The 14,024-nt window shown below is 35.7% G+C and overlaps 1 protein-coding gene across 1 annotated transcript in view; it reads left to right on the top strand.

The window, feature by feature from the left end:
• Positions 1-7,045: 7,045 nt before the first annotated feature.
• The window catches only part of LOC150103530 (hepatocyte nuclear factor 4-gamma-like), an 80,663-nt gene continuing 73,684 nt past the window's right edge, over positions 7,046-14,024 (top strand). Inside the window, exon 1 of the mRNA XM_090398269.1 lies at positions 7,046-7,550. Coding sequence (XP_090254395.1) covers positions 7,421-7,550 — 130 coding nt within the window. The 5' untranslated portion in view covers positions 7,046-7,420. The remainder of the gene's footprint in view (positions 7,551-14,024) is intronic.

Genomic DNA, 14,024 nt, shown 5'->3' on the forward strand with positions numbered 1-14,024 from the left:
TTAGATTTTTTTAAAGCTTTTAATGGTGGTTATACGGTCATTTATGGAGTTCATATGTTACAATATCCCTGACTTCATTTTACACTGCCCTTCTGTCAAAACATTCTGAGGTATGTCGTCAGCTTGATGTTTACTGAGTTGAATTCCAAAGTTTGACATAGCTACCTCCTGATGATTTTCTGTTACTGGAGTTGTTGGTTTATTACGTAACTCTTGCAGCTCAAGTTCAGTAAATATTTTGTTACGGAAAATGAAATTCGTTTGGTCCATAAGTCTTTGTTCTGCTATTGCAGATTCTGGGAATTTTTGTTTCCAAATTAAATGCATACGCTTTCTGAAACCTCTTTTTTCTGGTGTTGATCTGTAAAAACATTTCATAATTTCTCTGTTTTCTTCTACAGTCCATTTTTTACGTTTGGTTTCTTCCAGTCGATTTTCAGCTTCCTGCCCTGATTGCCCAGCAAGGAGAGCTGGGTCCTGTAGTCCACTTGTCGCCTGATACCCAGGATCCCCAACATCTGACGCAGTCCTTGATGACCCGGGTGTCGACTGATCCGGTATGGATCTCTTCTTCCTTTTCACCATTAAGATGGGGGATGGAACACTGTTAGTCTGGCTCCTCAGTTGAGACCTACCTGACAAGGGTGGCCCTGCTGGCAGTTATGCAACTGCCAGAATAGCTCTCAACATCACTGAAGCACGCAAGCCCCACCTCCACGACAAGACCGTGTGGCTAATAAATTATTATTATTATTATTATTGTTATTATTATTCATTCTAACAGATGTAATGTTTATCATACTTCATCTTACACTGATTCAATGTTTTTGCACTCACCATCTCATTCTTATGCACCACACCTTTATACAATTTCTAAGAATGACCTTTTGTTTCTATCCCCCTATCCCCCCTCAACCCTTTAAAAAATAAGTCTCAATCATATCACTCCCTCCTGTGCCTATTTACTCGTCTGTAAAATATATTCTCTCAACCTGTCTTCATGGTCAGTATTCCACCATCCCGATATTGCTTTTGTTATTCGCCTCTGAACTTTTTTTCCAGAAATTTCTTCTCACCTAGGAACGCAGGTGACCCACTCAGTAGTCCAGATGTAGTCTAATCAAAGCCTTGTATAATGGAATGGTCACATATCTCTACTTGTCAATGTTCTTAGAATAGTGGCATTTCTTTGTGCCTTTTGCAATGTGTCCCTTGAACTTCGATTCTCTATCCATCAATATCCCAAGATCCCTTGCTTCTTCCTCACCCTTATAATACAACGTCTCCAATATGATACAACTTTACTTTTTTTGAGATCCAAAATGCAAAACCTTACATTTACTATGCTAAACTGATATCCCCACTTGTCTACCCACATACCCAATCTATTGAAATCGCTCTGAAGCACCAATACATCAGCCTCATTCCAAATAATTTTTGTCCAACTTTGCATCATCTGAAAACAGCTGAATATCAGCTTGCAAATTACTCGCAATATCAATAAGAAATAAGCTGAACAGCGGTGGTCCTAGGACAGAAAACCGTGGGACTGCACTGGTCATTCTTCTCCTCAGAGACATAGCTCCTTCATACACAACCGTTTCTTGTCTATTAGAGAACTCTTTCTTATATAAAGAATCACCTGATAATCCAGTCCCATTTCCGTAACTTATACAAGAATTTATTATGTGTTAGTCTGTCAAATGCCTTTACATAATCCAGAAGTTTCACTTGTTTTACTAATTAACTTATAAAATTAGTGAAACAATTAATGAAACACGACCTCCATGAAATAAACCAATTTTTTCCTCTATAGAGAATATTTTCCTTATCTACCCAATCCTGTATTCAGTTCCTAATCAATCTCTCTAAAATCTGAATAACTACTTCAGCTTCAGTTCGTGCAAATTAAAAAAAAATGCAATCATTTCGTTCAAATGTTGTGCGAACAGAAATTCATTATTTGTGATTTCAGTGATGAATATAGCGAAGAGTTTGTTTTTCGATATACATAAGTTTCGTTGTCTGAAGTGCCATTCATTTCTGTAGGTGGCTTAACCTGAGTGTGGGGGGGGGGCACTCATCACTGTTTAACATAAAATTTTAAATTCTTTCAGTTCAATGTAGTTGGGAAGAAAAAAATTATGAAAAGTTCTTTAGTTCAAGCATAAAAAAAAAAACGATTATGAATGTCTACGTACACATTTCGAAGTCGTAGTAATTAAATAGTTTAACGCCTTTTTTGGTTGTTTCCCCTCACTTTAGAAATGGATTGGCGGCTAATGTCTGCCTATTGTCATCTCAGGCTGCATTCCTATAGCTAGCGTGCCAGACTTAGGTAATACAAGAATTCATCCTTACGCTCACGCGTAGACCTACACTTTACCACGTAGGCATTCGAAACCGAAATCCCCTACGGAATAGGTTGGTTACTCCGTATTCCTGGAGGTGTCGTATGTCTATAGAAGCGTGAGTTCACGGGGTCGGTTTGCCTATTCTGAAGGACGAAAAAATCCGAGTTTCCAGGTGAAAAAACTATCTACCTCCGTATAACTTCAGAGACCGGCTAACTTCGTCGAAAGAGACCAGATAAAGGTTCCTTACGTCACTGACTGGAATCGAACCCAGGTCTTTCCGACCAAAAGGCTTCGTCTATAGTGAGCTACGGAGGCTCTGATACAAGAATACAAATAGGTAACTGCCATCAACTTCTATTCCTAATACTTAGTAGTGTTACTGTTATAACATAACCAATAATACCACCAACTATTAAAACTAATGTGAGCAATGAAGCCACTCCTACATCAGCCACTAAATTAGAAGCTTTTCTTTTACGTATAGGCATCCGACTACCACTACTAATCCTCTTCAATTCTCTGCGCGTTGTTCGGTGAGATATTCGGTGGGGAACATTCCAGTGGCGACTTGTGACTTGAAATCGTGGGGGTGCTCCAACTTTCGAAATATACATACACACTGTAAGTACAGTGTATACGTGTTTGGATAAAATATCAAAATTATGGTAAAAATTGAAAAAAAAAAAATTAAACATGAAAAAAAAATTATTTATTATCGATAAAATTATACAGTTTGGTATAATTCAAAATTACTTAAAAATAAAATCCATTTCTTTAATTTTAATTAAATTAATGGATTTACAATTTTTGGACATTACAATTAAATCCTTTAATAGTAATGTCCAAATATTTAAAGAGACGGAGTAAACACGATAAGCACTACGAACACTCTGCTATTTGCGAAAACTGCATATAAACAACAGTGGAACTGTGCGACGGACAGTGCCGCATTACGCTAATAGCTGGCATCTCACTATGACGTGCACATCCTTGCGCGCGTAGCAATATGACACTGTGGTAAACACAGTGCTGTTAGCGTCTTTCGCCCTCCTACAAGATGGATTTTTATTATTTTTTATACAAAATAAGAGAATTTTATAGGACTGTTGATGATAAAATTAAATATTGCGAGCAAATATAAATAAATTAATAAATATATTTATATATCGAGAAAAATTGAAGTGCTACAGCTCGATAGTGCCTATGCACGAGCCGCCCCTAGAACAGCCTTCATTAAATAAGGCTTTCCCCACTTCCTGACAGACTGTCTTGGGATCACGGTTACACCTCTTACACAAACAATGTGTTATTATTTTTCCGCTGATTAAACACTCGGAATATCTCACCTTTTGAGAAACGCACGTGACCAATATTTTGCATATACACTGCGTAACTGACGTTTACGTACTTAACTGCATATGAAATTTGTTTTTTGAGATAATTCATGCTATAATCCAAATGTTGTAATATTTAGTATTGTTATAAATTCTTAGATGTAGTACATCGCTATTGTCAATTATATTGTTAATGAATTAAAATTCGAAACTATCAAGGGATAAAATTATTCTCGTTCCATTAATATTCTTCGGCCATTGCAGTCCGAGTGTTGTCTGTGTACAAGACTCGTATAAAGTAGGAGTTCAGACTCCTATCTTAACCTGCCACGAGTTGAATTCTATAAACATTATTATCGCGACAAGAAGGCAATCTGACAAACAGGGTATCATCGGATGCACGCGGGTAGGAAGAAACAAAGTCCAGAGCTTGGTGATAATTGATTGATGGTTCTTATAATCTGGAAAAAAAAAAGTGTCAAGTTTCTAAAAATAACAAAGACTTGGTTATATTTAGAAGCAAACAGACACATGATTGGTTCAAAATATAACTGTAAAAGAATACGATTACCTGCATATAATGCTCGTCTTCAAAGACGTATCGTACATTGACATTTTGGAAGACCAATTAGCTCTTATTTCGTTTGCATACAGATGCTTGGTTTACATAAGGAGAGGAGAAGATCTTTTGGTACTAAAAGACAGATAAAAGGATAGCACCAAACAATTTTTTCATAACTTCTGTATATTTGGCTATAAAATATATATGGATCTATATTATTCTATCTAATTTCTTATTTTTGATCTAAATTATTTTAATTAAGCTAAATAATTAAAGATTTTTTTATGCACCTATTCAGAGTTCACTTATGACTAATTTAACTACCTGACAAGTTAATTTTGTTATATTTATATATATTTATATACAGGGTGTTCGGGATAAATTTGACATATTTATAATTAATTATATTTTTCCGTAAGTTACATGTATTAACACACACTTCTCTTCATTTAAAAGTTTGGACCCTTCTTCATTCATATACAAGATGTCAGAAAGGATGGATAGCTGGAACCCACCTGAATCATGGAAGAGAATAACTTGTATCATGATGATTCGTGCCCGCCATCAAAATAAGGATATTACGACTGCTGCCCAATGCTCCCTGAATACAGTAAAAACAATCAGGCATGAACTAGAGACTTGCAATGGTGACTACGAGGATGTAGCAAGAAGAAAGATCCCTAGCAGACGATCTGATTGCGTTCGTACAGCAGAATTCCTCGCAAATCTGCAGGAACAGGTGTTGAAGAACCCTGGCATTGGAATTCGGGCTTTGTTCGTGGAGTTGCTAACTGTAGTCAAGCCCTGGATAACAAGGGTAGCCAATGGTAGGCCGTATGTATGGCAGCAGGATTCGGCCCCTTGCCACACCTCTGGGAAAAGTCAAAAATGGTTGTCTGAAAATTTCTACGACTTCACCAGTCCAAATGTTTGGCCTCCAAACTCCCCAGACCTTAACCCCATGGATTATTTTGTATGGGGCGCAGTTGAAAAAGACACCAATCGCACTTCCAGTAATACAAAAGCCCAGTTAATGGATAAAATTAAAACAGTTTTTGCGGCCCTTCCCAGGGAGACTGTAGCATCAGCTTGTTCGAGGTTCCGAAGCAGAATTGAAGCTGTGATCGATGCTAATGGTGGTTATTTTGAGTAAATCTTGTTGATAGTATTGTAATTAACTCTGCCTGTAATGTTTTTTTGTCAATTCATTAAATTTAATAGATACAAAGAAGATTTTCTTTTTCCTTACGAAACTGTCAAATTTATCCCGAACACCCTGTATATATATATATGTATGATGAGCAAAGGTGATTCTCAAAGTCCTAAAAAGTCCTTTTTAGGACTTCCAGGGTAACAAATGGCGATGCTGTAGCCAATGAAGTTTTAACTGAGGCTCGGCTATTGCCGTTACCCAGCCATGACCAGAGCTTTTTAGCTCAATAACATCTCATCCACACAGATTTTCTTCATTCAGATGACGGGATAAAGAGTCAAGGACTCAGTCCATCGCCCAGTTCTTTTAAGAACTTGTTATATATATAAAGGAATCGACCGTGAGATGCGGTTATCAATACCCTTGGAGGGTAATGGATGGCAATGCTGTATCCAATGAAGTTCTAACTGAGGCTTGCTGCCATGATAAGAGCTTTAATAGCTCAATAACACCTTATCCCTACACTGTCCTCTACAGATAACGGGGAAGATGAAAAGCATTCTTGCTTCGCCTCCTTTAATATATTTAATATATATATATATATATATATATATATATATATTTGGCTATGAAATCTGAACGGTGTTAAAACATTGCTCTTCCTTTATTATGTTATTATTATTTGCTGAATATCTTTAGGTGATAAATGAATTGAGTAGTAAAAAAAAAAAAAAGCCGTGCTTGTTGGAGGAAAGAAGCGGTTTTTTAAGAGTTAAGTAATTTGTATGTCGAGTAAGACTCGCAGATTACCTAACGATCATCCAGCCTATTATTCTAATACCAATGTAATATAAAAACTATAACCCTTCATTGGTTATAGTTTAATAAAGTTTTTTACGCTACTTACAGAAATAACACAAGGCAGTAAGTAGCGTAAAAAACTTTATTAGGCGTAACTGAACAGTTCAATAGAAATAGAAATAGAGTCTAGAATAATGAGAGCATGGAATAATTGCTGGAGATTGGACCAGTGGATGAAGGGTTTGTCCATCTCTCTTAAAAGAAGTTTTCGTATTCCACCCTATAGACCAAATGGCTCTCAAAGTCATAAATTTATTATTTTTATTTATTGTTATTATTTGTTCTTTATTATTGATTGACAAATTCATTTAAAAATTATATTTGCTTTGTATGGGTTGTCTGAAACTTGAATAAACTTTATCTGGTTTGTAACTGACGAACACAAAAATATTTGCTCTCCTATGATGTACCGTTCTATAAACGCGATAGTTAAAGTAAATAGTATTAATTTTGCGCGTCAAGTGGATGGATAAACATGTTATTTACTAAGTTTACATCAATGGACAGTTTAATTTGTGTTTCTTTATTAAAAGAGGACCAACACAAAATTTTACCTACAGAAAAACGAAAATTAGTATTATTGGAAGTAAAATACGACCAATCCAGTTAATTGAAGTTAATCAAATCGATCGTGATGACGTTGAAGAATATTGAACACACTCTGTGATGCAACGTTTATCGTTACTGATAAAAAGGACGCCCAGAGAGGGGAACATTTACCGTAACGAATAGCAGTGAGGGGGTTTCTTCAATGGGAAGAGGCAGCACAGTCTCGGGTGTTTGAAAGAGCATTCAAACGATGTGTCTAGTGGGTGATTGACGAAGAAATCCTTGTAAGGAGTAGATAATCTTAGCTTAACTTCTCAGCCGTGCGTGCATCGGCCGTTTAGTTTTGAATATTTTTTTTTTTTTTAAATCACTGATAGAGCAAGCAAAGAGACACACGGAGAGAAATGATCACGTGGTTTTCGGAGTTCTTAGCGCAGTCTGAAGAAGCAGTAGTTCGGATTAGTTTATTAGCTCTCCTACAGAAACAAGTTGCCGTTTTGCCGTGACGAACTTTGACCTATCGACTCGGCGATCCCATACTTCAGTTCGTACGTCGGTTGTTTGCAAATTTTTCGACTTTCGTTCCACTAACACCTCTTCAACTATGAACGAAGTTCAATCTCCGACGCCTGGAGTGTTAGTTGGTCCCACTTTTACATTATCTCCGACGTCCCACATCACTTCTGGAGTAATTGTGCAAAATATCAGCATTCCCAAAGTGTCTGTGATCGCAGGTAAGAAAGTTAGTCTTCTTTCAATCCTGTTTTATTGAAGACCTGTCATTTGCTTACACCTGGACCCAACACGTAATCGTTTGGTTAACTTAGAATGTAAGAAAAAAGTAAGTGTTTGGGCTCGCTTTGATATAAACATTACAAAAATAATAAGAGCTCAGTTTCATGTCTTTATGCGTACAGGTTTATTTAACGTTCATGTTCAGGCAATTACGGTTGTGACACACGTGGATTCGTATACCAAGCCACCTGTGTTCACAGTCGGTTTGCGAAGAGAGAAATCAATCTCAGACAGGCTAATTCAGCTTCAGTTGCAAACTTAAGGTAGCAGATATTGGCCAAACATTTATTTATCGAATGATTTACATATAAAAAAAATAGTAGCAACTAAACCTCCAGCTATTTCTTTATTACATGATTTATATATGAAAAAAAAAATCGTTAATGTACATTTATTGTTATTAGATAAATCGGCAAAATAATTTTTTACGATTTTTCCTTTTTTAAATTACAATTTTTTTTTTTTTTAATTGCTACGATAGAATCGCTGACTGAATAGAATCAACTGGCCAGACATGTCATCATTCACTGGTGGCTCGTGGCTTGAAATCGTGGGGGTGCTGCAACTCTGGAAATATACATACACACTGTAAGTACAGTGTATACGTGTTTGGATAAAATATCAAAATTATGGTCAAAATTAAAAAAAAATTAAACACGAAAAAATATTGTTTATTATTGATAAAATTATACAGTTTGGTATAATTCAAAATTACTTTAAAATAAAATCCATTATCATAACCCCAATAACGTTCTAAAATAAAAACTATAACAAATGTTATGTCTTTAATTGTAATGTCCGAATATTTAAAGAGACGGAGTAAACACGATAAGCACTATGAATACTCTACTACTGGCGCAAACTGCATATAAACAACAGTGGAACTGCGCGATGGACAGTGCCGCATTACGCTAATAGCTCGCATATTATTATGACGTGCATATGCTTGCGTGCGTAGCAATATGATACTGTGGTAAACACAGTGCTGATAGCGTCCTTCACCCTCCTAAGTGCTACTGGATGAATTTTTATAACTTTTTATACAAAATAAGAGAATCGTATAGGATTGTTGATGATAAAATTAAATATTACAAGCAAATATAAATAAATTAATAAATATATTTATATATCGAGAAAAATTGGGGTGCTGCAGTTCCGCAGTGCCTATGCACAAGCCGCCCCTGTATATATATACTACTAGTTTCGGCCTGTAACAGCCTTCTTCAGGTGACATTATAAAAAAAGAAAAAACACTAAACATTGAGGGTTAAAAGACTATGAACAACATAGACAGTCTTTATACATAATTAGCATGAAAACGTTGTAGTTGTATTTGAAGCTGTTCTTTCGTTTGTGGTATTGTTGGGAAAGTGCGTGCTAGTAGCATCTCGTGAACGCCAGTACACGAGATGCTACTAGCATCTCGTGTACTGGCGTACACGAGATGTCTCGTGTACAGCAGCTGAATGACTATCTGGGAGGTTGTAGCTCAAGTTGTTATTTAGATGAACAGGATTGAAGATGATTTCCCTAGATTCCACGATTTTTCTTTCTAGTTCATCATTGCAACGGAAGATGTTAGTAGATTTTTCCCAGCAGACTTTGTGACGTTGACTTTCATCATTAGGATGAGCCGAGAAAAGGATATGACTTGATAATGCACTGGCTTGCTGTCTTTTGTAAGTAATGTGTTCTTCCGTACGCAATTCGACAGATAAGTCTGTCTGCCCAAAATAAACTGTGAATCTCAAGCAGCCACAACACAATATAATAGCAAAGTAAATCTTATAAGAAAATTTGAAACATTAAAAAGAATACAAAATAATAGGAACTTCTCAAAACCACACATCAATATTGCCAAAGTCGTTATCAACAAATCTTCTTATATACTTTCAGATGAAGAAAAAATCATCCTTAGTAAAGATCTAAACTTTATTGCTTCCCTAAAATTTATACCAAAGGAGACCACTTTGTCCACATTTATAACACTACTAACAAAAATAGAAAAGGCTAGTTCATTTCTCCCTCCACAAGATGCAAAACTTCTACGTGTTGAATCAATCTTTATTATCAATAACGCAAAACCACCTGCAGATAACATTACTTTAACAGAACGCAAAGCTATTAAAAGTTTAAAATACAACAGAGATATAATTATCCTTCCTGTGGATAAAGGAAATGCAACAGTCATCCTCAACTCTGAAGATTACCAGAATAAAATGCTTGAATTACTACAAGATGATACCTACTCAATACTCGAGGGAGATCCAACTCGTGAACTTCAAAATCTTACTAACAACTTATTAAAACCAACCACTGAATTATCCCGTAACGTTCGCTTATCTCTACGCTATCTCCATCCATTAATTCCTCGCATATATGGTGTTCCTAAAATCCATAAAGAGAACAACCCACTACGCCCCCATTGTAGAAGGTATCAATTCTCCGACGTACAACCTTTCAATATATCTTTCCAAATATCTAAAACGTTTTTCAGGCAAGTCACCATCCTTTATCAAGAACACTACAGAATTCGTTACATACATCAAGGATATAACAGTTAATGAAGATGACATCATGGCTAGCTTGGACATAACTTCTTTGTTCACTAATGTTCCAACAGATGAAGTCCTAACATTACTCAAGGACAAATTATCCAAACAAAAAATGTTAGCCTGGCTTACACATTGCATCAAGTCCAGTTACTTCAAATTTCAAGATACTATATATAAACAAAATCATGGACTGGCTATGGGTAATCCTTTATCCCCTGTACTCGCAAATATTTACTTAGAGGATTTTGAAACCAAGGCTATCTCTTCCTTTATTTTAACACCTAAAGTTTGGAAACGCTATGTATATGATGTCTTCATTATTTGGAGCCATGGACATGATTCTCTTATGGTTTTCCTCGAACATCTCAATAGCCGACATCAAAGTATTAAGTTTACTGCCGAGCTTGAAAGGGATAATTCCCTGCCTTTTCTTGATGTCAAACTGACACGCTCCTCTGGTAAACTCAAAATATCGATGTATAGAAAGCCAACGCATACCAACAGATATCTGCATAGTCAGTCCCATCACTTCCGTCCTCATAAGCTTGAAATAATTTAAACTTTGGGACATAGAGCCCGTTCTCTTCTGGATGACCCAAATGAACTTCTTACAGAAATAAACCATCTCAAAACTTCTTTCAAAGTTAATGAATATTCCAAGAGAATCATTGAAAAATTCCTTCTTAATCCTCCTAGACATCACTCAGAAGAAACAAATAGATTCAAAGGCAATATATCTATTCCTTAGATAAGTACAGTTTCACATAAATTAGCAAAAGATCTAAGATATCAGGATATCAGAACCTTGTTCACTCCACTTCCAAAGATCCGTTTCTTAATTAGCCACCCAAAACCTTGTCATCATCATCAACTCAAATACCCTGGTGTATATAAAATATTGTGTGATTGTGATATTCCTTATTTTGGCAGACAGACAAATCTGTTGAATTACGTATGGAAGAACACATGAGGGACATTACATACAAGAGACAGCGAGCCAGTGCATTATCAAGTCATATCCTTTTCTCTGCTCATCCTAATGATGAAAGCCAAAGTCACAAAGTCTGTTGGGAAAAATCTACTAACATCTTCCATTGCAATGATGAACTAGAGAGAAAAATCGTGGAATCTAGGGAAATCATCTTCAATCCTGTTCATCTAAATAACAACTTGAGCTACAACCTCCCAGATAGTCATTCAGCTGTAATCATGTACTGGCGTTCACGAGATGCTACTAGCACGCACTTTCCCAACAATACCACAAACGAAAGAACAGCTTTAAATACAACCACAACGTTTTAACACACACACACACACACACACACACACACACACACACACACACACACACACACACACACACACACACACACACACACACACACACACACACACACACACACACACACACACACACACACACACACACACACACAATGGAAAGTGTATTGTTAAGATATGTGAAAAATAGCTTATATTATTGAACATAAATTGTATAACAGTTGGCATTAAATCGTTTGGTAAAAATTCTTCATGAGTGATGGTCTCATTCATATTCAGATAGGGGAGTAAGGGAAAGAATATCCAATGAAACTTTAAAAAAAAAAAAAAACATGTTGAACATGCAATGCTATACCAGACATATCAAAATTTAATTATACAGTACCTACATCTTATTATTTGTGTTAGAAAAAAAAACATTCAAGTATCAATGAGATGTTTGGGAATCTTGGCGACATTTTTCGACTTACCGTTTGAAAGTTTTGAAACAACAAATTAAAGAATTTATTGCAAATTCTTTAATTTGCAATAAATCATAATGATTTTGATATACTATCTCTAGAGGTAGATTTGTTCATCGTCTGATATGTTGTGTTTCTAGTTTGAGATTTATTAAATTTTATATAAAAATTGCCGTAAATTAGAAAAATAATTTGTCGATGACTGATCAGTGGTGTAATGAGTTTTTTGTTTTCGGTAATTTTGTCAGGAGCGATTAAAATAGTCCATTGGCAACGTTAAATACACTGGTGTATTTAAATCTGCTTTAAATACACTGGCTGTAGAACTGGATGTTCTACAGCCAGCGATATCATTCAGTCATCTCTTAGCTTGAACTGTCTTTTAATAATACAATAAAAAATGTTGGAATCTGTTTTAATTGAATTTTTATATCTGAAATTCACTTCAAAATCACATAAATATCTAATACTACAAATATTGAAAGAAAACACTCAAAGACTAGAGATAACGATATGTACGTTTTGAGCAAAAATTCACATATAGACCTTGGAAGATCGATACTATTTAGTATTCCCCCCCCGCTCCATGAATATACACCAGAAATGATGATAAGAAACACGTGACCTTAATTCGAAATTATAATTGTAATACAGAAATATATGAGCATGTTTTCGACATGGAATAATGAAATTCTAGTGAAGTGACTGTTTGGAGTTCGGCTGAAAATTGGAACACAACCACGTGTAATGTGAATGGAAGAGTTCTATGACATGCATACAAACAGGGGAAGATAAAGACAAAATATTTGCGCGGAAAAGAATGATGATTGATAGGTAACTCAACGTTCTACTTGAACGAGGAGATCATCATTATGATCGATGTGTTATACAAGATAAGCAAGATACTTATATATGCAGTAAACCTCTTAATATAGCCATCAACAATTCATCTGTTTGAATAAAAATTACTCTAAAAGTATTTTGAGAAGTGATCTTCGAGCATTTCTATTTTTGGAGAAAAAAATCTCCGAAATCCTTTAAAAAAATTAGACCATTGAGGTTTAATCAATGGTCTAATGGTTTAACCATCACATTAGCTTTAATTCAATATTCTATTCATGAAATGTTCAAGAAGATTTTTGAAACAAGAACCAAACTTTGGAGATTCAGTGACAAGCCTTGAAGAAAACATTGATTGATTCAGCCAGAGCGGCGTTTGACATCTGTAAGGATAGAAAAATCAGAACTCCATGATGCACCCAGGAACTTAAAGAGGGAGTGAAGAAAAGAAGAAATGATATTGAAAGTTCATGGTAAGTAAGTCAGCCCGTTTTCTTAGAGAATATAAAAGAAAATGTAAGAAAGCGAAGGACTGTGTAAAACTAGCTAAACAAAAGTCAATGGGAAGACTTTGGTAAGAACATAGAAAATAAATATCAACAAGGTGGCAAGATATTCTGGAGGTTGTTGAAGAAGCTCAGAAATGGAGGAAAGAGTGCTGTTAAAGGAATTAGAGATGATAAAAGTGAGATGAAAACTGAAGTATGGAGTAATTACTTCGAAAAATTGCTAAATGAAACAATCACTGACAGCCTGGTAGTAGCCACTGACCAGGTATGCAATCAGAAATACATATCCACACTTACATGCCTGGTCAGTGTTTGCTAGTATGGATATGTAGAAAAGTCATCAAAAGCCTGAAATGTGGAAAGACAGCAGGAGTAGATGATATTCGACCAGAAATGCTGAAGTATGAAGGTATGAAAGTGTTACAGTGGCTGCACTGCATAGTTCAGAAGGCCTGGACAGAGGGACGAATTCCCGATGATTGGAGTAGAGCTCTCATAGTATGCATATATAAAAAGGGAAATAAAACTGAATGTGAGAATTACAGAGGTATTTCCCTACTGAGTGTTCCTGGCAAGATCTATGCAAGTATACTTGAGAAACGGTTGAGAAGAATTGTGGAAGAAAAGCTTGGTGAAGAATAAGCTAGATTCAGGCCAAACAGAGGCTGTCAGAATCGGAACTTCACTTTACGACAAATAGTTGAGAAACCTTGGAAATATAACAAGAATTTACATTTAATTTAATTTTATTTTATTTCAGATCCAAC

The sequence above is a fragment of the Typopeltis vanoorti genome, chromosome 9, assembly GCF_054136105.1.
Source record: "Typopeltis vanoorti isolate ZY-2024b chromosome 9, IOZ_Tvanoo_1.0, whole genome shotgun sequence".
In the NCBI taxonomy this organism is placed as follows: domain Eukaryota; kingdom Metazoa; phylum Arthropoda; class Arachnida; order Uropygi; family Thelyphonidae; genus Typopeltis; species Typopeltis vanoorti.